The sequence below is a fragment of the Podarcis gaigeae genome, assembly GCF_964106915.1.
Source record: "Podarcis gaigeae genome assembly, chromosome: 13".
Lineage (NCBI taxonomy): Eukaryota > Metazoa > Chordata > Lepidosauria > Squamata > Lacertidae > Podarcis > Podarcis gaigeae.
In genome coordinates, this window is record NC_139689.1 from 13,187,265 (window position 1) to 13,210,572 (window position 23,308).

At 46.2% G+C, this 23,308-nt stretch overlaps 1 protein-coding gene across 3 annotated transcripts; it reads left to right on the forward strand.

Moving 5' to 3' along the window:
• The first annotated feature begins 1,048 nt into the window (after positions 1–1,048).
• Positions 1,049–22,752, forward strand: LOC310828782 (ubiquitin carboxyl-terminal hydrolase CYLD-like). Of its 3 annotated transcripts, none has more exons than XM_083706621.1 (15): positions 1,049–1,151; positions 5,994–6,455; positions 7,289–7,618; positions 8,723–8,828; positions 11,240–11,634; positions 12,942–13,110; positions 13,864–14,008; positions 15,219–15,341; positions 15,942–16,033; positions 16,390–16,453; positions 16,815–16,947; positions 17,160–17,268; positions 18,598–18,716; positions 20,549–20,765; positions 21,116–22,752. In XM_083706621.1, exons 2-15 carry the CDS (start codon positions 6,027–6,029, stop codon positions 21,298–21,300), a joined length of 2,616 nt encoding a protein of 871 aa, XP_083562747.1. In that variant the 5' UTR covers positions 1,049–1,151; positions 5,994–6,026; the 3' UTR covers positions 21,301–22,752. The 3 variants fall into 3 exon arrangements, with proteins under 3 accessions (XP_083562747.1, XP_083562746.1, XP_083562748.1); XM_083706620.1 differs by having other exon boundaries at positions 1,055–1,131; XM_083706622.1 differs by lacking the exon at positions 1,049–1,151 and adding an exon at positions 1,307–1,468.
• Positions 22,753–23,308: the final 556 nt, after the last annotated feature.

Here is a 23,308-nt window from a genome sequence, read left to right on the forward strand (position 1 = left end):
AAGAAAAAACAGTATGAGGTATCTGAAGAAGTGTGCATGCACACGAAAGCTTATACCAAGAACAAACTTAGTTGGTCTCTAAGGTGCTACTGGACAATTTTTTAATTATTATTTTTATATATTTCAAAGAAAAAACAATATATAAAAATAGTTAGCATCAAGTATCAAGCATTTTAAAACAGAAAACTGAGAGAAAATAAAGAAAGAAGGAAAAAATATATATACAAGCTATATATAGACCTATGCAAAATATTTCCTCCAAAACCAATGAATCTTCCGCTTATGTTCAGATATTTTACTGCACTTAACACTTCACTACAGCAACTACAGTGGTACCTCAGGTTAAGAACTTAATTCGTTCTGGAGGTCTGTTCTTAACATGAAACTGTTCTTAACCCAAAGCACCACTTTAGCTAATGGGGCCTCCTGCTGCCGCTGCTGCATAATTTCTGTTCTCATCCTGAAGCAAAGTTCTTAACCTGAGGTAATATTTCTAGGTTAGCGGAGTCTGTAACCTGAAGCGTATGTAATCTGAAGTGTATGTAGCCTGAGGTACCACTGTAGTGCTGGTAAAAATAGGTCCTGGGGCTAAACTGAGGTTGCCAACCAAACAGAAGGTGGGTAGGATGGCTAAGCTTGCCTGCTGCTGCCCATTTAACCAAGATTTTATCAAAACAGCACCAGCCAGTTGAAGTTGGCATGATGAACTGTAAATTTATACAAACTGCTGGGTGGTGATGACTTGTCTCCCACCAGTTGTGATTATAATTCTAAACTGTTTTTAATGCTGTATTTTGCTGTAAGCCGCCCTGGAACTTTCTGATGAAAGGTGGGAGACAAGTCATCATTATATATATATAGCAGGGTACTGAGGTGATGTTAAAGCTACTTTCAGCCTCAGCTAAGCTCCACCCATCACCAACATCATACATTTCTCTCTCCTTCCTCGTTTACATCTGCTTCTAGTCCTCCCCAATCTCCGCTCTGATTGGTCGCCTTTCCCTTTCGCGTCGCTTCCCATTGGCTCTCACCTTCCGCCCCTTTAAAAGCAACTTCCTTAAACGTGGTTCCAACATCAGTAGGGGGAAATCTTGTTGCATGCGCTTGAAAAAGTTAAGTCACCGCCTCCAGGTAGGAGCTGAAGGGGAGAGGTGAGTTTGCATTTGGGGCAGCCTTTGACTTGCTGATTTTTCTCGCACACAGGCAAGAATCTACTTATCTATACGTTTGTTTGTTTGTTTTTAAATGCTAACTTGTTTCGGAAAGCGAATAGTTCCTTTTTGTTTCCCTTTTGCAACCTGTAAAAGGCTCACCAGGTCGGAGTGTGTCTGCGCTCGTGGGTCAGTGTCAGCCAGAGGCTTAGCCGTGATGGGAACGTCTTGGGGTGTGAGGAAGGCATCTGAGCACGTGCAGAGTGTCTCCCAGGGCTCGCAGATCGGGACATTCCACAGCGGGTGTTGAATGCAAGGTAGTTCGGGGTGGTGTGTGTGAGATTTTTAATTAGGCCTAAAGCCTGACAACCTTTGCATTCTTTCAGAAATTAAGAAATATGCATGCATGGAGGAATAACATGGTGGCTAAGAACTTAGAGGGCCATGCGATTGCCAACTGACCAGACAAAAGCCAACCTGGCTTGCTCCTGTTCCAGTTTGGTGCAGAGCTTACAGCCAAGTAAAATTTTTTGGGGGGGACAAAGTTGATGAGCCTTATGAGTCTTTAGATTCAGGCTGTTGTTAAAAGGGGTGGTTTCTAAAGTTTGCAATCCTGTGGCGGAAGGAAGGAAACAGGGTGTTGACAGGGAAATTCCTGAGTTTGACTAATTTTTTTCTTGGGGCATTTATTTCCTCTTCCTCTCTTTCTATTTTACTTTATCTGTGGGTTAGAAAAGTCTGCAATTTAATTCTAAAGGCGCAGGCGAGTGAAAAATATATTAGTCCTCTGTGCATATATTTTATTTATATTGGCAATTGCATACCAAGTTTTATCTTATTTGCATATACTGGATCCAGTATGGCAATAAGTGTAGGGCAATACCCTTGTTCAATTAAAGGTGTTCCAGCTTTAAGGTATGTTTGAACACAGAAAGTGGTAGAGAGAAGACCCCTCCAAATGTTGTTTTGATTGCAAGTTTATGATTATTTGTGCACATGATGCTAATGGGGAAGTCACATGCCTCCCAGCTTTCAATACTGTTTGTGCTTGGGTCATTCACACTGCTTCGGTTCTAATCTGGAGGGCACAAGGTTAGGGAAGGCTGGTGCTTCAGGAACACTGGTCCTAACCCAGAAAAGCAAAGGTCACGCCCACAGTGTACATTTAAAGCACACAACTTCCCCAAAAGTCTCGTGGGAACTGTAGTTTACACTTCACAGGGCTGCAATTCCCTTAACAAACTGCAGTTCCCAATATTACTTGGGGGGTATCCATATGCTATAAATGTTTGGTGTGGGTGTGAGCAAAGGGTGGGGGGGTGTCTCTATGTATATGCCGTTGGTAAATTGCAAGGTTCCTGGGCGTTTTTATACACCCAGACCCCAGCTAGCTGGAGCCAGTGTGGTATAATAATAATAATAATAATAATAATAATAATAATAATATATTTATTGTCATTGCCCCCTCTCGGGGACAACGAAATTACTTGACTGCTCCATAAAAACACTAATTAAAACAATACAGTATAATACAGCAAGGAAGATTAGATGACTTTCAAAGTCCAGGCTTCCCATTCAGGGCCGAGATCGCTCTGGAGAAGAAGCTGTTCTTGAGACGGCTCGTTCTTGTCTTCATCGTCCTGTATCTCCATCCCGACGGCAGGAGCTCAAAGAGACAGTGACCAGGATGCGATGGATCTTTTACTATGTCCAGCGCCTTCCTATGGCACCTTGTGGCATAAATTTGCTCTAAGGTGGAGAGTGGGCAGTCAACAATGCTCTCTGCTGCCTTAACAACTCTGCACAACCCCATCCTGTTCTGGGTAGTACAGCTTCCGTACCACACACATAAGCCATAAGTGAGCACGCTCTCAATGGCACAGTGATAGAAGGCAAGCAGCAGTTTCTGCGGAAGATGGTTTTTCCTTAGGATTCTCAAGAAGTACAGTCTCTGCTGCGCCGCCTTCTTCATAGTGGTTAGAGCATTGGGAGACCAGGGTTTGAATCCCCACTTGGGCATGAATCTCTCCGGGTGGCCTTGGCCCAGTCATGATCTCTCACCTCAGTTGTGAGGATAAACTGAAAAGCGGGAAACACGTACAGTGGTACCTCGGGTTACATAAACTTCAGGTTACATACGCTTCAGGTTACAGACTCCGCTAACCCAGAAATAGTACCTCGGTTTAAGAACTTTGCTTCAGGATGAGAACAGAAATCATGCTCCGGCGGCGCGGCAGCAGCAGGAGGCCCCATTAGCTAAAGTGGTGCTTCAGGTTAGGAACAGTTTCAGGTTAAGAACGGACCTCCGGAACGAATTAAGTACTTAACCCAAAGTACCACTGTATAGCCCCTTGAGTTCCTTGGTGGGTGGGAGGTGTATGTAAAATGGAATAAAATAAATAAATCTAAAAATATACTTACTCAGATGTAAGTCCCACTGAAAACAGTACACTATAGAATGGGTGACTAGATTCCATGGTTTTAGGGACAGCCCCCAAATGTCCAAATGGTGTGGATTTGATTTAAATCAAATCGATTTAAATCACTAGTCAGTAACACTTGATTAAAATCATTTCTTTTTTACAGAAAGACTCATTCTTGCTGGTATAATCTTAATATTTACAACCATATGAAGGTTTCATTTTTGGAATAATAAATTTTCAGATTACTTTTTCCAGTTAAATCAAAAATTACTGATTTTGTCATACTATTAGAAATACATAGATAATTATGAAATTATTGTGAAGTTTAATAAGTTAACTATAATTGGACAACTTTTCTGCTGCTGAAGGAGAAAAATAATCACTTCCTTAATAACAATTTATTTAACTGAAACAACAACATTATAGCAAATCTATCCATGCTTGTTAACTGATGTGGTCAAACAATTTTTTAAAAACAACATTTAGATGGAGTTTTAGCACACATGAAAAACCAAAAACAAATCCTTATTTCCTGATGGACTATAATGTAACTTAAATAGAAAACTATCTTTAGAAAGATTTTTCCTCCAAAAGCATTTTATTTAAAAAAAACCGATTTAAATTTTAAAAAATCTGATTTAAATGAACCAAATCTGATTTTTTTTAAAAAAAAAAAAATAAATTGTTGATTTTTATCCACACTGGGGTAGATAATGGGAGGAAAAAATACTGCCATTTCAAATGGCCACTACATTGCACCTAGGGCTGTTTTGAGTATGTCTCCCTTCCCCAGCCACAAAACCAGAGTACTGTAGTTAGTGGGCTTTATGGGCCCCTCTTGAAAATTCCTTATATAGTAGTCTCCTACCGAGTCAGACCATTGGTCCACCTCACTCAGTATTATATATACTGATTGGCAGCAGCTCTCCAGGTTTTCAGACGGGGGTGGGGGGGTGGGGTCTGTCCCAACCCTACCTAGAGTTTTCGGGGAACGAACCTGGGAACTTCTGCACACAGAGCAGATGCTGTGCCTCTAAGCCTGCACTTCTGAAAGCCTTGCAGTTCCTTGATAATAATAAATTTTTATTTATACCCCGCCATTCCCGGTTCAAAAAAAACAGGCTCAGGGCGGCTAACAACAAATTTAAAACACTTAATTGATGCAACAAAAAACAGCATAAAATACCGTATGAAACGTGAATAACAATAAATTCAGAATTCAAAAATCAATTTAGGGGGGAAATCCATCCAATAAACATTAGATGATCCCCAGGGCTAGCTGGCTAAATTAGTCCTATTTGGGCCAGCGAGGAGACCAGGGGAGAATTAGCTGTGGGATTCCAGAGCGGGTAATCTTTTCAGCCTGGCAGTCCTTTCTTTTGGTGTTGCATAGTAAACAGCACTCATCTCCCAAAACCGGTTTGAAGTCCATATAGTGATACCAGTTTCATAATTTTTGACCTGGCAATATACCGTGAACCATGACGCAGCTCTTCCTCTTCACCCAAACAGATTATTGCTGCTCAGTACGCAGAACATGAGACTCTTAATCTCAAGGTTGCAGGTTCGAGTCCCGTGTTGGGCAAAAGATTCCTGCATTGCGGGGGGTTGGACTAGATGACCTCAGTGGTCCCTTCCAGCTCTACCATTCTACGGTACTATGATTCTCTCTCTGTGTGTTTGTGTGCTATGCAAAAAATCACAATGTGGGGAAAACCGTGAAGCCAGCCAATGCCTCTACATAGCTCCATCCTTATTTCAGACATTGTGATATATCGGTATAATGCGATAATAATAATAACAACAATAATTTATTATTTATACCCCAACAATCTGGCTGGGTTTCCTCAGCCACTCTGGGTGGCTCCCAACAGAATAATAATAATAATAATAATAATAATAATAATAATAATAATAAATGATAAAACCTCAAATATTAAAAACTTCCCTAAGCAGGGCTGCCTTCAGATGTCTTCTAAAAGTCAGATACAGTGGTACCTCTGGTTACAGGTGCTTCAGGTTACAGACGCTTCAGGTTACAGACTCCGCTAACCCAGAAATAGTACCTCAGGCTAAGAACTTTGCTTCAGGATGAGAACAGAAATCGTGTGGTGGCGGTGTGGAGGCAGCAGGAGGCCCCATTAGCTAAAGTGGTATACCTCAGGTTAAGAACAGTTTCAGGTTAAGAATGGACCTCCGGAACGAATTCGTTTCTTAACCCGAGGTACCACTGTAGTTGTTTATTTCCTTGACATCTGATGGGAGGGCGTTCCACAGGGCGGGCGATGTTTAGCTGGTGAGATATCGCAATGCTGAAAACCAGATATCGCCCAGCCCTGCTCATAGCAAGAATGTCAGAAATAGAGGGAATACTGTAGTCAATAAACTGTCTTGTTCTTTTTCCTTTCTCCTCACACAGGCAATTGATTTGTCTCTCACCTCTGCAGCAGCAATGAAGCCCCGGCAACTCTTAATTGCTGTGAAAAGTTTTGCGGGGCCCAGCAAGGCAGGGCGGGAGGTCAAGGTGGCCAGAGGCAGCCTGCTGTGCCTAGAGGATGGCCGTGGGGCATCGCCAGACGGAACCTTCTGGGTCAGGGTCATGGATACAGAGAAAGTGGTTCTGCTGCCTCCACGGGTAGCCGTGGAACTGACGGGCGCCTCTTCTGGACTCCTGGAAGCTGTGACCAACGGAGACGAGCGCCTTGCGCTGTTCAAGAAGGAGCAGTTGATGCAGCGGCTCAGCGCCCTCCGCGAGGGGGACCAAGTCAGGGTCCAGATCACTTCCGCCTCCGGGAAGAAAGTTCGAGGCATCATTCGATACCGTGGGCCCATAGACAAGAGCAAGCACAATACCAGCATCATCTTTGGCGTTGAACTTGTGGTGAGTTGGTGGGAAGGGCATCCTCTGTGGAGTCCGTTAGCAGGTTTGTTTTTGCAAAAAAAGTATCTCTGTGCAGAATACCGTATTTTTCGCTCTATAAAACGCACCAGACCACAAGACGCACCTGGTTTTTGGAGGAGGAAAACAAGAAAAAAAATATTCTGAATCTCAGAAGCCAGAACAGCAAGAGGGATCGCTGCGCAGTGAAAGCAGCAATCCCTCTTGCTGTTCTGGCTTCTGTGATAGCTGTGCAGCCTGCATTCACTCCATAAGACGGACACACATTTCCCCTTACTTTTAAGGAGGGGAAAAGTGAGTCCTATAGAGCAAAAAATACGGTATATTCTCTTCTTAGCGCACAGGTTTTTAGTTCCTCCTTCCAAGGAAGATAAGACCTGTGCGCACACACGCACACACACAGGCACCACAGTTTTATCTGCCCATCTGTTTCTTGCCCCACATTGTCGTAATTTATTTCAACGTTGAACTCAATGGGCAAAGTATAATTGCAAAAAACAACAAACGCAAAAAGCGTTTCACAGGCATAGCTTCAACCGGTATAGCTCTTTCTCTCACACAAGGAAAGGAAAATGGTGTAGGGAATGCTGGAGAAATTATATGGAAGAAAGTATGTGCTCGAAGCATTTGACGGAGACTGGGGAGACACAGGTTCAAATTCTTCTTTGGCCACACAGTTCACTTTGTGATATTGGGCCAGTCGTGGTCTGTTGTCCTAGCCTACCTCACAGGGTTTTGGTGAGGATAAAATAGGGGTGGGGAGAAATAAAGGAGGGAGCACTTTTGAGATGAGCCCTGTTCCTTGACTTTTGTAGGGCTCAGCAGCCGGGAAGGGTTTCACCGACGGCACTTTCAAAGGCCACAAGTTCTTCTCCTGCCGGGAGAACTGTGGAGTCTTTGTCCCTGTCAACCGGATTGAGCCGGATGACTTGCCCGAAGGCAGCCCACCAGCGCCCCCGAGAGGCAGCATCAGGGAATGCACGCGGATCCAGCTGACGACGGGAGATCCCTTGTCGACTCCGGAACTGGAGATTGGGGACCGTGTTTTCTTCAAGATGGATGACAGCACCCCCACCGGCACAGTGGTGTACTGCGACTACCTCCCCAAGAAACAGGAGACTGGGGTGTTCGTGGGGATACACTTGGTAAGGAGGTGTCAACCCTTCTCTACTGCCCTCTGCTGAGAGGCAGACGGAAGAATTGGGGGTGTGGGGGTCAGGCTGAAGGAACCCACTCTCCATACTGCAAGCAATATTTAATCTCACACCCATTTTGAGTACTAGATCCCCCAAAGTGAGTTAAAGGTCAGGGATGATGGGCATTGTGGCCTTAAAAATGCTGTTGGTTAGATATTCCCATGTTAATGCCAGCCAACGTGCTTTAAATCTCCTGGAGCTTCAGGAAACATGTTTAGCGATGACTCCTTGTGTCTCGTCCGCCCCTGAGTCCTGGCTCAGTGGTAGAGCATCTACTTTGCATACAGAAAATCCATGGTTCAATTCCTGGCATCTTCAGGTGAGGTTGGGAAAAATTCCCTGTTCGTTATTCTTAAGCACAGTCAGTGCAAACAATACTACGCTAAATGGACCAGTTGTTCTGATTCAGTATTAATGGATTGATTTAGTACAGTAGCTCCCAATCAGTGCTCCATGGATGCCAGGGCGACTGCATAACCCACCCAGGGGGGTCCGTGGCACCGTTCACATAACAAAAACTACCATAGAAATATCAACATTGTCAAAAGTAGGGGGTCCATGGGTTGGCTTTTGAAAAAACAGGGTTCCCCGCAGATTTAGAGCATTTGTACCCTGCTGTTGAACTAAAAAAGGCTCCCAGAGCAGCTTATGTGCTGTCAGAACAAGACAGGCCTCACCCACAGGCAAAACATGGAACACAAGGGAAAGGAGGCAGAAAAGGAAGAGGAACACTTGAATAAGGCAGATTCTTGTGTTCCCTCAATTCCCCACCCTGGCCTCCACACCTCACTCCAACCTACTGTTCTGGGTATGCCGAATGTGGGCTCCAGGTTTTGAAGGCCCAAGACACTCTCCATGGATTCACCAAGCCCTTCCATAAGTCTACCTCCCTACGGCAGCAAATCCGTGGGCTTTCTGTTAGGTGTGGGCCCTTTGCAGATGCTGGCAATGTCCACCTTAGTGCCCACCCCAGCCGTGCTACGTGGTGATTAGGGGACAGGGATGAACAGCCAGTCCAGGGACCCTAGACTCTCTTTTACTGTCTCATTCTAGGATAAACCAGTCGGGTCCTGGGGTGGCCTCTTCAGAAACCGTGTCTTGTGCCATATCCCATCTCCTGAGTATGGGATGCTCCTGCCCATCTCTAAAGTACACAAAGGTGAGTTGTACAATAATGAAAATACTTGGATGTCGTCTGGTCTTTTGTTTTTTGTTTTTATGTAGCAGGTCTGAGGGACCTATATTAGCCCAAGGGCCTCATTTCCACCTGTGCAAACTTCTGGAGGCTGCATAAAAAGAGCCCAGGAATGGTCCATCTGGTCTGGTGCTCTTCCCAGATACTTATGGGAATACCTGGAAACAGGACGCCTGGAAACAGCAGCATCCTCCACACTTGTGAGTCCCATCAGTTAGTATTCATAGAACTGTAGAGTTGGAAAGGCCCACAAAGGTCATCAAATCCAACTCTATGTGATGCAGGAATCTTTTGCCCAACATAGGACTTGAACTCACAACCCTGAAATGAAGGGTCTCCTGCTCTGCTGACTGAGGTTATTCCAGCATACTGTGGGGTTTATGATTTAACCCATCATAACCCACTGCCAAGTGGGTCCAGTAATGGTTCCCCAGTGGGCACTAGTCCAGCACAGTTGCCAGGTAGCAGAGACTCTGTGTGGGTGGAATGCCGAAGCACAGATGGAAAACAATTAATCCACATGACAGACCAGCAGTCAGACATAAAGGCAAAGGGACCCCTGACCATTAGGATGACTGTGGGGTTGCGGTGCTCATCTCGCTTTACTGGCTGTGGGAGCCGGCGTACAGCTTCCAGGTCATGTGGCCAGCATGACTAAGCCCCTTCTGGCTAACCAGAGCAGCACATGGAAATGCTGTTTACCTTCCCGCCGGAGCGGTACCTATTTAACTACTTGCACTTTGTGCTTTCGAACTGCTAGGTTGGCAGGAGCAGGGACAGAGCAACGGGGGCTCACCCCGTCGCGGGGATTCGAACCGCTGACTTTCTGATCGGCAAGCCCTAGGCTCTGTGGTTTAACGCACAGTGTCACCCACGTCCCTGCAGTCAGACATAATTACTTTTATATCGGCTTTTACAGCTTAATTGGTTGCAGTATATACAAGGTTCCTAAACATTTCCTTAGAGAAAGGCACACTTGGACAGAATTACTATCTCTCTCTCCCAAAAGAACCACAGTCTATCAAGAGTGTCCTTGCTTCTGCACAGCTTCACTGATCCACTGCTACTCAGCGATCTCACTGATCCACTCTTCAGCTAGTCACAAACCTCTTCCAGAACATAAATTTCACTTTTCAGTCCCAGAGAAGCTGCGCATGAGCACGGCTTCATTCCAGTGACCTTGCTTCACACAAAGACTAAACATAGATAACAATCTCTGCCTTGCTCTGCAGCAATCCCCAACACATGCTGCCTCCACCAGCAGAGAAAGAACTGGGTGATCACTAACTTCAAAGAGGATTAGGCAATTTAATGGAAGACAAAGCTGTCAAATGTTTGTGGCCGCCACTACCACTTATAGTAGTTTAGCCATACGTATAAATCCCAGTGGTGGTTGGGGCGAGAGGCAAATGTGGGCAGGCCAATGAACCTTAATTTTACCTTTGCGTAGCAAGCTGGTTTCTACACATGCTCACAAACCCTCCCTAGCCTCTGTCCAGAAAAGAAAGAGACATAATCAGAGTTCAAGGACAAATTCCAGCCAGGCAAAGGCATTGAACAGGAGTGCAGATTGGGACCAGTGAGGGCAGAGTTTCAAGGGCCAAATAGAGGAGCCTTGGGCCTGAGGTTTCCCTTCTTCTCCTCCTCCTCCGCCTTCTTTGTTAGCAGGCACATGTAACTACTTGGCTGGCTACAGAGGGATTAAGAAAGGATTTTAAGAAGTGTTATTCAATTTTTGACAACTTTTCATAATAATAGTAGTTTTTGTTGTTGTTGTTGTTTAGTCGTTTAGTTGTGTCCGACTCTTCGTGACCCCATGGACCAGAGCATGCCAGGCACTCCTGTCTTCCACTGCATAATAGTAGTAGTAATAAATATAATAATGAAAAGTGTCAGACATCATTTTTAAAAAGTATATATTGCTACCCAGCCAATAGTAAAGCAAAGGTATAGCTTTACATGGGGCTTTTTGGCAGCCGGAAGTCACAGGAACTCAGTAAAGCTATGTAAACACCACTCAAAATTAACCAATGACAGTTAAATTTTATGCAAATCCAGATCGTTTTCTGTGTTTTTGCAAAATTCTTCTTCTTCTAGCTAGTGAGAGGGACCAGGCGATGAGACCAGCCCCCTCCCCTTTTCCTGTTGGCCTTCAAAATTTTTCCTAGGCATTGCCCCACATTGCTAATTGCATACCCTTAAGGGCTAGAAACTTGTTCAGATTTCCCTGCCCCTCCATTTTAAAGTTGAGATTCTCTCCTGAACTCCAGAACTGCACACTTGGGAGGGTTAGTGGCCAAATTGGAAGCATATTTTTAGGCTTGAGGTGCTGGATTATGTAATCTGCTGTTGTTTCTCTCTCTCCCTCTCTAAAGAACAAGCTGACAGACTCCCTGAGACTTTGCCCAGCAATTCCTCTTCACCCACCTCAGATGAATTTGAAGATTGCCCCTCCCCCTCATCCATCAAGTATCCCCCCAAACTGGAAGAGTGCTCACCCAAGGAGCCCCGAAGCTTGGCTCCTTCCAGAGAACTGGGGGACCACAAGACGAAAGACTTGAGAGTTTTGAAGAAGAAGAAAAATGGGGAGGAGGAGGAAGATGTTGATGATGAGGAGGAAGACAAAGAGGAAGAGGAGGACAAGCAGTATAACCACCACCTCTTGGAGATCAATTCCGTGGTGGAGGTGAACGATCCACCGATCTACGGGGTGATCCGATGGATTGGGGAGCCCCCTGATGAGGATGAAGCTATTGCTGGGCTGGAGCTGGTGAGAACAAGGTTGTGGCAGGCTGGGGTGTGTGCCACCTGAATCACGTGCTCATTTTGTTGCACACGATGGCTTCAGTATAAAATCTGTGCAGTGAATTTCCATATGCTCTTCCAAAAATAGTTATCTTTTGCTTGTGGGGCCAGAACGCTGGTCCGTCATCTGTTTGATGTTGAGCCGCCTAATTGCAAGTCTCTGTTAGGGTGAACTATTGGTAATCGTTAATTTAATCTTGGAAGCTTCACATTTCAAAGATGCACCTGTTTTGCTCAGTTACTCTCCTTCCCTTTGGAAATTGCCAAAAGCCATGAATTTATACACTTCAGGCATCCAGCAAGGCCAGCCAAACAAACAGTGGAAGATTGAACCATTGCTGTAATGGATTAAGGATCCGCCACTTGCTCAGAATTGCAGGTGCTGTTGTGCCTATGTCCAATTTACAGACTTCCCACATGCATTCGATCAGCCACAGAATGCTGGATTGGACTCTGGCCTGACCCAGCAGGCTTATCTTAACATTTTACGTGAAATGTGCTTGAACTTACCGTATTTTTCGCCCCATAGGACGCACTTTTTTCCCTCCAAAAATGAAGGGGAAATGTGTGTGCGTCCTATGGGGCGAATGCAGGCTTTCGCTGGAGCCTGGAGAGCGAGAGGCATCGGTGCGCACCGACCCCTCTCGCTCTCCAGGCTTCAGGAAGCTATCCGCAAGCCTTGCAAGCCTGGCGGGAGTTCCCGCGGGCTCACAAGGCTTGCGGGCAGCAGCCTGCAGCCCCGGCGAGTGTCTGCAAGCCTTGCACGCGAGGCTTGGGGCAGCAGGTCCCGCTGGGCGCGTGAGGCTTGGGGCGGCAGCCTGCAGCCCGAAGCACGCGGAGCCCTCCAGAGGGTGCCCTGTGCTTTGGGCAGGTGTGCGCAAGGCTTGGGGCAGCAGCTGCGGCTGGGGGGGGGGGAAATAATTTTTTAAAATTCATTTTCCCCCCCAAAAACGAGGTGCGTCCTATGGGCCGGTGCGCCCTATAGGACGAAAAATACGGTGAATCTTGCAGCACTGTTATTAACCGCTCTGCGGTACTCATTTACTACCTGTTTAGGTGCGATGAGTCTTGTCTTGCCTTCGGTTAAAAACAGGGGCCCAGCTGGTATGTAAAGATGACGTGTGCCATCGCAAGCTGAAGGGTTCAAGTCATAAAATCATAGAAGTGTAGAGCTGGCAGGAACCCAAAGGTTCATCTACTCCGCCCCCCCCCCCCAATGCAGGAGCCACAGCTACAGAATCTTGTAAAGGATGGGCCTTGTATGTTTTCCAGGAGGAGCCACTGCCTTCGGGATGCACAGACGGCCAGTACAGAGGGGCCCGCTACTTCCACTGCCAACCCAACAAAGCACTCTTCATCAAGCTGCGCCACTGTCGTCCCGACTCGCGCTTCGGCTCTCTGCAGAATATGGAGAACCCCGTTTTGCGTTGCAACCCCTTGGGTATGGCGTAGATTGTTATAAATATGTTTATGTTCCACCTTTCCTCTAGGGAGGAGCATGCAATTATCCCTCTTCCCCATTTTATCATCACAAAAACCCTGTGAGGTGGGTTAGGCTGAGAGGTGGTGACTGGCCAAAGGTCACCCAGTGAGCTTTGTGGCTGAGTGGAGATTCAAACCCCAGTCTTCCTACAACAGTTGTACTTCCGTTTATGTAACTCTCTGGTTACGTAAACTTTGGGATCCGTGCATGGCAAATCCCCATCATCCCTGACCACTGATCCTGTTAGCTAGGGATGATGGGAGTTGTCCCAAAACATCTGGAGGGCCTAGTTTGGCCATGCCTGGTGTAGACCAGTGTTGGGTCTCTAGCTGTTCTTGGACTACAATTTCCATCACCCCTGACCCTCTGGCCTTGCTAGCTAGGGATGATGGGAGTTGTAGTCCAACAACAGGTTTGGGAAACACTGGTGTAGACAATAATGAACTAAATGGCCCGATGGACTGACTTGGTGTCATGCAGCTTCCCATGTGTACACAGTGATTTCATCCTAGGGAGTGGAGGAAAAAGACCGACCTGTTTTCCCTGTCACTTCTAATGTTTGACAGCTCACTGGGAACCCCAGAGGCATCTCCACTGCCTCTAAAGCACAAGGTCAAATCCGTGAGCAACCAGGCAAAGGGGTAAAGCAAGCCGCCAGGAGGCCCTGTGCTGTTCCTCACCTGTTCTCCCTTTCTCCCCATCCACCCGAAGACTTCCATGGGTACGCCAGCAGCAGAGTGGAAGAGGACACACCGCCGCCGCCGCTGGGTGACCAGGCCATGGAGCATCTCTCGGGATGGAAGAAGGGGATCCAAGGTCACTGCAACTCCTGCTACCTGGATGCCACTCTCTTCTGGTAAGGTTGCAGCGGGGAGGTGACGTGATGCAGAGACCAAGAAGTTAGCTTCCTAAGACTGGAGCAGGTGGAAGCCCTGAACAGATCTTGGAGGAGAGGGAAGGGAAATTCCTTGTGTGAACAGAATGAGTGTTGGATATCACCCCACAAAAATTATTTCATGTAGATACAGGCATGTCCAACAGGCAGATTACAATCTACTGGCGGGGGTGTTGCAGGTAGATTGCGGAATGAAGTTTAGTGATCACCTTTGGCCAACCCTCCCATAAAAAAAGCTCAACAACTCCTGGCAATGACAATGAGTAGATCACAGTCAGTCTTTTTATACTGTGAGTAGATCACAGTCTCTTGGGACTTGGACGTGCCAGAATATCCACACATGTTTTAGAAATCGCAAATCTGTCACTTGGGACCAAAACGTGGATTGGCAAGTTGATTAAACATATCCGTTCTGACAACCACAGTATTTGCTGCAGAGATGCCAACAGATCCAACAATTTTAGCAAGGAGGGATAACTTCTGCATAACTGGACATGTAAACGTTGCATGATCTTATCTTAGAGGGTGGTAAAGAGCTTCAGCAAAGCTCTATAATTGCCAGCTTAGAAGCAATATCATTTCATTTTTGTTAGAGCGGCTGATGAAGGCAGAAGCTGAAATGTTTTTCCTCTTTAAGAAAACTGAATGAGGGTTTTTTTGTTGCTGAAATCACAGGAACATATATACTAACTTTAGAAAAAGGTCATGTGGCCAGCATGACTAAACTGCTATTGGCACAATAGGACACCGTGACAGTAACTAGAGTGCATGGAAGTGCCGTTTCCCTTCCCACCACAGCAGTACCCATTTATCTACTTGCACTGGCGTGCTTTCAAACTGCTAGGTAGGCAGGAGCTGGGACTGAGCAATGGGAGCTCACTCCGTCATGGGGATTCGAACCACGACCTTCTGATTGGCAAGCCCAAGAGGCTTAGTGGTTTAGACCCCAGTGCCACCTGCATCCACTTTACTAACTTTGTACACACAAAGAGGTAGGTAGGTAGATAGATATAAAAGGCTGGTTCTGTTCTCTTTTGGACTTAACAAGACATACATATCTTCTTCTCCATTCCCATTCCCTGGACTAAATGCTAGAAGCTGCTCCTAAGAGGTGGCAGGGACAGAATTCAGACATCTTAATAACCACACTTTCTCTTTTTCTCGCTTGCAGCATGTTCACTTTTACCTCAGTGCTGGATTCGATGCTGCTGCGCCCAGCAGACAAGAATGATGGTCCGTCTTACACTGAAACACGGGATCTGCTGAGAACGGAGATCGTCAACCCTTTGCGCAAGTAAGTTCGTGTTGCCCTAGCCATGGCTAAAATGCCCCTGCTGCTTCCTCCTTTTCCTTGGATCAGGCCTATGCCATCAGGAGCCGTATGTAATGGGTAGGATAATGTCACAATATGGCATAGTTCATCGGATTTTGCTCTGCGATGACATCGCCAAGGGAAAGTGAAGGCAAAGTTACATTAAGATGTGTAAAATTTGATGGGTCTTTCAGAAAAACTTTCCCACACTTTGAGTCGCTTCCCAAGAAATCCATTACATTTTCTGCTGGTGAACATGTAATGGGGGAAAAATAGAAAATGGGCGGGGGGGAGGAGTTCCAGAAGATTGTTTATCCATTTCTTTGTAAACCTTAAGAAATAAGTACAGGTAAGCGAAGCCTCTTTGACCAAGCCTCTGAGCTACTTGGGTTTCTTCTGAGCCTTGTATTTCGTTAAAATACTCCCATTTCAGTAGAATTGATTTTGCAGAAAATGTAGTATTGCTTATAAGCATGTGTTACATACTGCTGCTGCTGCTTTTCCCCACCACCACTTTCTCTTTCAAATCTAACCTGGTGATAACACCATCGTTGTTCTTGTTTTGTTTTTTTGCGATGACAGGAATGGATATGTCTGTGCCACCAAAATTATGGCCTTGCGGAAGGTTCTGGAGACGGCTGGACATTCCTCTGGCTTTACCCATGAAGAAAAAGGTTTGATGGCAGCCTGTGGTGTGCTTGTGTGTTGGACTTTGGATAACTCTGTATAACGAATTAGGAAGGGAGATGGATTCTGTGAACCTCAGAGCAATGTTTCCCCATTCTTTGTGCATCAAACAAACAAGCCCTCAAAGTGCTACATTAAAATCCAGTTCTCAATTTGCAGTATAAAACATGTTGCCAGAAAGGATGAGGATCTTAACTCTCAATTTGATAACTCAGGCAGCATGATTAGTTAGGGTTTTTTTGCTTGTTTTTAAGATATTGATGTGACGGGTGGGAAACTGATATGTTTGAATAAAAGGTGTTGCTGGTGGGGCTTGATTACTTCATGTCCTCTCCCCTCACAGACCCAGAGGAATTTCTCACCCTGCTCTTCCGAGTGTTGAAAATGGAGCCACTCTTCCAGATTCGGTGAGTTAGGCTTACCATCCATGTGCTACATGTGTGTATATCTTCTTATAGACATAAAAATGTAAGGTTGTTGTCATGCTGCAGCTCACATGGCTGTCAGTAAGTGGCCACTTCCAACTCCAGTATAAGCACCAACTGGCAGAAGCAGCAGAGGTGGCCAGTGGCCCAGGCATGACTGGAAGGTGGGAAGACACTTTGCACAGTGTTTTAGCTCCCCACCTCCTTTGAAAGGGAATTGTGGGTGAATTGTGAGGGGGTGGAGATTGGAGGAAAGGGTTGAGTGAACTATGAGTAGATAGGATAGGTGGCTCGGTTAGATGTTGATATCTTCTCACCTTTATTTTATCCTCTTTCCATGAAGCTCTGCTGGCCAGGACCCCCACGGCTGCATTTTCTACCAGATATTTATTGAGGATCACCTGACCCGGGCAGTGCCCACGGTTCAGGAGCTTCTGGAGGGATCTCTGGTCACTGGGGACCTCAAGTTCACAGAGGTGAGTTCAAGGACTGGAAAGATGGTTGGGATCAAGTTCCCCACCACCATGCATGTTCCTGCAGGAGACCATAAACAGGTTCCAAAAATGGAGGTCACCTGTGTTTAAGGAGACCTCATTTGTGTTGTGAATGTTATGGAAAGGGCCCTATCAATAACTCCCATCCATTCTTCCTCTTCTCCCATTCCCCGTGCTTCCTTACTCCCTGGCAGGCCCCCTCTTGCCTCATCCTGCAGATGCCGCGGAATGGGAAGAACTTCAAGGCCTTTCGCACCATACAGCCCAGCCTGGAACTTGACCTGACTGACCTTCTGGAAGACAGTAAGTGGTGGTGATGAGAGGCAGAAGTGAAGAGGGAAAAGGGTGATGATGATTTGTTTTTTTAGAGGACTGTCTCAGAGGGTATGGTGCAGAAAGTGTTTGAGAAGGAAAAGAGGAGTGGGAATGAAGATGCATTTGAGGAACCTGTCCTTTTTTAAAAAAACAAAGCTGTATCTCCATGCCCTCTGGAAGCTAAGCAATAATTTACAGAAAGGATGAGAAGCCATTCTTTAGTCCAAGGGACACATTCCATAGTGGGCAAGATCCTGGGGGCTGGTGCATGAGTGTGAGGAAGAAAGGAAGGGTGTGTGTGTGTGTGTGTGTGTGAGAGAGAGAGAGAGAGAGAGAGAGAGAGAGAGAGAGAGAGAGAATGAATAGACTGGTGGTTAAAAGAACAAAGAAGGTGTATTACTCCGGGAAAAGAAAGTCACTGCAGGGCTGGTGGGGAATAAAGCCACAGGCATTTGGCTTTTTGCCCCTGGGAGGTTACTCAAAGGAACGTGGCCTTTGGGTTGGAAAAATAGGTTTCCAGCCCCTGAAATAAAGAGGTCTACTTTGTAGGGAGAAAACTACAAGTGGACAGGAATGGAGAAGGAGGAGACATTACCACGACCACCACCACAACCCCCTCACTATATTTCAGCCACTTTGAACTCCTTGGAGAAAACACATTGTTGTTGTTGTTGTTGTTTAGTCGTGTCCGACTCTTCGTGACCCCATGGACCAGAGCACGCCAGGCACTCCTGTCTTCTACTGCCTCCCGCAGTTTGGTCAGACTCATGTTTGTAGCTTCGAGAACACTGTCCAACCATCTCGTCCTCTGTCGTCCCCTTCTTCTTGTGCCCTCCATCTTTCGCAACATCAGGGTCTTTTCCAGGGAGTCTTCTCTTCTCATGAGGTGGCCAAAGTCTTGGAGCCTCAGCTTCAGGATCTGTCCTTCCAGTGAGCACTCAGGGCTGATTTCCTTAAGAATGGATAGGTTTGATCTTCTTGCAGTCCATGGGACTCTCAAGAGTCTCCTCCAGCAGAGAAAACACATACTTCTGATAATTGAGTTCTAGAAATAAAGTTGGGTGAAGAAGGGACTTCGCTTTATCTGTTAGGGGGAAAAGGCTTCTTAGTCAAACTTGCAGAACAGAAAGGTTTTTCAAGAGTTCCAATTTGGCGGGGGGGAGGCATTTTTGGAATGTGTGCAGTGGAAGTGCTTCTAGTTTACCATCACTATAGTTGTTGTTGTTGTTGTGTGTGTGTTTTTAGGCTATTTGTGTCTTTAACCCAAGACTTCCACTTCTTTGACTGACCCAAATGTGTCCAATCCACCCATTGCAGGCCCCCGAGAGTGCTGCATTTGCCAAGGGCTGGCTGTGACTGAGTGTCCGGATTGCTACATGGACCACAGCTTTGGGGCTCACCACATCAAGCAGTTTTGCAAGCTTTGCAGTCAGCAGGTACCGTGGGGTTGGTCACCAGCTTATCAAAGCAGGACAGAATTTCATTGATTTCATGTTATCTGTATACCGCTTATACAAAAATGGTCTTTTAAGGAGTTCACAGAGAATTCTGCAATATCTTTGAGCGAAAATGAGTTATAGTGGGGAGTGGGAGATTGTAGTCCAGTCGCCTCAAACCCTTTGAGGCCTGGGAATCTCATCTTTAGCCCAAATATGTATTGGGTAGTTGAAGTATGTAATCCAGAATGTGGCAGCCAGACTGGTGATTGGGAGCGGCCACCAAGACCATATAACACCGGTCCTGAAAGACTTACATTGCTCCCAGTACGTTTCTCAGCACAATTCAAAGTGATGGTGCTGACCTTTAAAGCCCTAAATGGCCTCGGCCCAGTATACCTGAAGGAGCGTCTCCACCCCCATCGTTCTGCCTGGACATTGAGGTCCAGCGCTGAGGGACTTCTGGCGGTTCCCTCAATGCAAGAGGTGGGGTTACAGGGAACGAGGCAGAGGGCCTTTTCCGTGGTGGCACCTGCCCTGTGGAATGCCCTCCCATCAGACGTCAAGGAAATAAAAGTGACTTTTAGAAAACAACTAAAGGCAGCCCTTTTAAGGGAATTTTTAATGACTGGTGTTTGATTGTGTTTTTATTATGGGCAGGGTATAAACAAACAAACAAACAAAATATTATTTATTTATTATCTTGGGATTGGGCAGCCAAGTGGATTAAGGATGAGTTTAATCCATCAACATGAACAAAATATTGCAGCGCACCCTCGCTTCCTAGCAGGAGTGTTCCTGTTTAGGGTGAAGTCAGTCATGTTCTTCCTCCCAACAGGCCAGTGCACCATTCAGCATATGGCCGCTTCTTCTGAAAGAAGCTAAATTGCCTCTCTCTGCCACCCCTCCCTCAGAAAACTTTCAAATGCTCCAGTCTTAAGGTACCACTTTAGCATTCTCAGCCCACCACATTAACGGTGTGATAAAAGAGTGCCAGCTTGGAGTCGGGGATAGACCTTGGAGTCTCTAATTTCAGTTATGCCCTGTGCAATGCCAAAACTCAGTGACCCTCCACCTCTCAGGCTCCATCCTAAATAACAGTAGTGGCGTCCACCCTGTGGAACGCCCTCCCACCAGATGTCGGGGAAATAAACAACTATCTTGACTTTTAGAAGACATCTGAAGGCAGCCCTGTTTAGGGAAGCTTTTAATGTTTGATGTTTTATCATGCTTTTAATATTCTGTTGGGAGCTACCCAGAGTGGCTGGGGAAACCCAGCTAGATGGGTGGGGTATAAATATATTATTATTATTATTATTATTATTATTAGTCCTGCTGGATTAGGCAAGTGACCCATCTAATCTAGCTTCCTGTTCCTGCAGTGGCCAACCAGTTGCCTGTGGAACTGAGCACAAGAACACTCTCCTCTCTTGCAGTTTCGGGAATCTCATATCCACACGTTCTGTGTGCAAAAGCACTTTATTTTGCCTGCCCTGAACCTTCCAATATGCAGCTTCGCTGGATGTCCGAGTTTCTAGTACAGTGGTACCTCAGGTTATATACACTTCAGGTTACATATGCTTCAGGTTACAGACTCCGCTAACCCAGAAATAGTACCTCAGGTTAAGAACTTTGCTTCAGGATGAGAACAGAAATTGCGCGGCAGCGGGAGGCCCCATTAGCTAAAGTGGTGCTACAGGTTAAGAACAGTTTCAGGTTAAGAACAGACCTCTAGAACGAATTAAGTTCTTAACCCGAGGTACCACTGTATTATGAGTGAGGGAGAAGACTTTTTTCCTTCTTTTTTCTACCTCATTTCCTGCCCTCTGTAGGTCCACAAACACCGTGCCCGGCGCAGCCACCAACCTCGCCCGCTGCATCTCCCCGAGGAGCTTTCCCGCTTGGCCTCCTTGCCGGACTTCATCCCCCGCCAGACCATGCAGCTCTTTGGCGTCCTTTGCATCGAGACCAGCCACTATGTAGCGTTTACCCGCCATGGCCCAGATGTCCACCAGTGGCTCTTCTTTGACAGTATGGCTGACCGTGAGGGTGAGTGGCCTTATCCTGCCTGTTTGGAAGAACACCCAGAGCTACTTCCTGTCATAAACTCGGAAAAAGGGGTGTGGGTGACACGGCGCTGTGGTCTAAACCACTGAGCCTCTTGGGCCTGCTGATCAGAATAATAATTGTTATTGTTATTGTTATTGTTATTATTTGTTTCCCCAGCCACTCCGAGCGGCTTTCAGCAGAGCGTATTGCCTGAAGGGTGGGATATAAACTGAACGAATTAATAGTTATTTCCCCCCATGTAGATACACTTTTTGGGGATCCTTTTGCTTTCTTTTTCTCCTTGTCGTCTTCCCTTCCTCCTAACCCTATTAATTTCCTTATTTTTCCAGGTGGGCTGAATGGCTTTAACATTCCCCAAGTCACGCCCTGCTCGGAAGTAGCGGACTATTTGGCAATGCCCCCTGAGGCGCTCCAAGGCCTGGATCCCAAATCCTTGCCCACGTATGCCCGCCGGCTGCTTTGTGATGCCTACATGTGCTTCTACCACAGCCCTTCCCTTGGCCTGTACAAATAATACAGGGTGAAGAATGTGAGGTTCCAGGAGATGGAAATACAGAATTCTAGGATTCCCATGCCTGGACAGGTTATGCTGTAGATGTGGCTGGGAACCTGAGTCTCAAACCAGAGTTGTGCAGATTCCCAGCCCACAACAAACAGTGTGGAAATGTGCGCTATAGCTTCACAGAACCCACTTCCTGCTTCAGGAACATTCTCTGTCCTGATTGGCTTGCAGTAATCCCTACCTGGATTGGATGCATTGCACACTGGTTTTTAGAGACAGGCCTATGCAAACTTCTTAATTTAGGTTGGGAGTGGCGGTGTTTTCTCTCTCATCCTTTTCAACCCAAGGGTTACATTTCCTCATGGGCAAATTTTCTGGGACCACATGTCTGTGGTTAGGCAAAAGTAGTTGGAGCACTTTTCTCATTCACAAAATTTTTTTTTGCCATGCCTTGGGAGGTTGCTACACACACACTCACACTACTCATGTGAGAAGCAGCCTCAGAAATTCAGAAGTGCATTCCAGACAGTAAGAAGCACATGAGGGAGTGAAACCTGGCCAGTGAGGGTTGTGGCTTGGGAGATGTAATGCAGCCTTAGAAAAAGACATGGCCTGGTGGGGGCATCTTGAGGGCCATATAGCCAGGACCAGAGGACCGCATTCAGCCATTGGGCCCGAGTCCTGTCCCTTCTGATTTAGACAAGACATCACTGGAGTCTTTCCCCTCGCTCCAGAGTATTGGTGGTAGCTACTCCACATGGACAGAAAAACTGCTTGTCACCCCTTCAGACCAGGAACAGGGCAGCTGTGGTCCATCCAGATGTTATTACTCTAATTCTCTTCATCCCTGGTCATGGACTTGCTGGAGCTGATGGGAGTTTGAGACCAGCAACATCTGGAGGGCCACAGGTTCCTCACAGCTGCTTGAAACATTCCACTGACAGAGGCACTTTGTGTGTCAGTGACTTCTGTTTATGTTACCTGTGGCCACCTCCATGCTCTCCTCCTTCCTGCCCACTTTGAATAGTATGTATTCATTGATCCTCAATTATTGTGAAGGACACCCTCGTGCCACACAAATCTGTGTGAACCTTGCTGTCCTAGTTGGTGGACATTGACCAAGTCTTCCCACTATCTGAAGTTCAGGTGAGAACTGACTGGAGGGTGTCTTTCACCTGTGGCTCCTCATAATTAGAATTCCCTCTCCAAAGAAGCTTGCCTGATACCACTTTTGTCCTCCCAGCACTAGGCTGAGGCAGAATTGTGCAGGTATTCCAGCATTTTGTGTAGCTGGGGTTTCAGGTTTCTGTGCATTTTTTATTGTTGTGTAAATGCCAACATTTTTGTACTGTACATTTGAATTTCAATGTATTTGTGTGCATTGCTTTCAAGGCACGCTAGCCTGAGAGCTTTTGCTGAAAGGGTGGTTTATAAGCTTTAAAATAAACACATAGCTGTCTCTGCCTTCTGAAGTGTTTCTATTATTTAATTGGCTGTGGCTGTTTCCTCATGAGTATTTAATAGAACTAGTGTGATATGCAACCAAAGAATGTGTCTTGCCAAATGCAAGGTGGTTGTTTTGTTTAAGATTCAGAAGCAATACAAAACACAAGTGGGTGAGAAGAGGATTTTATTCCTAAATAGCAAGCAATACATATATATATATACATACCAGGACATGCAGTTCTATCGGTCACTTGGAAGCCCTCAAAGAAGTGGTGAAGTGACTCCCTCAGGTAGCCTTGGATTGCATTGCCCTGCAGCCAATCAGTCCGTGCACAAGCTTCTAAGTTTCTCTGCTCAAACCATCTGATTTTTATAGATAGCCACCTCCTTTCAATGCCCTCCCTCCAGTAACAATTTCAGACATCATAGAAGGTTCCCAGCATTGTTTTCCTAGACTGATTCAGGTAGCTGTGAGTGGGGCTTCAGCTATTCTCAACTGATTTTGACACCAGAGAAGGTTCTCACACCTTCAAAAACTTAGCAACTGCAAGGGAGGGGGAAGGAGCAGAGGCAG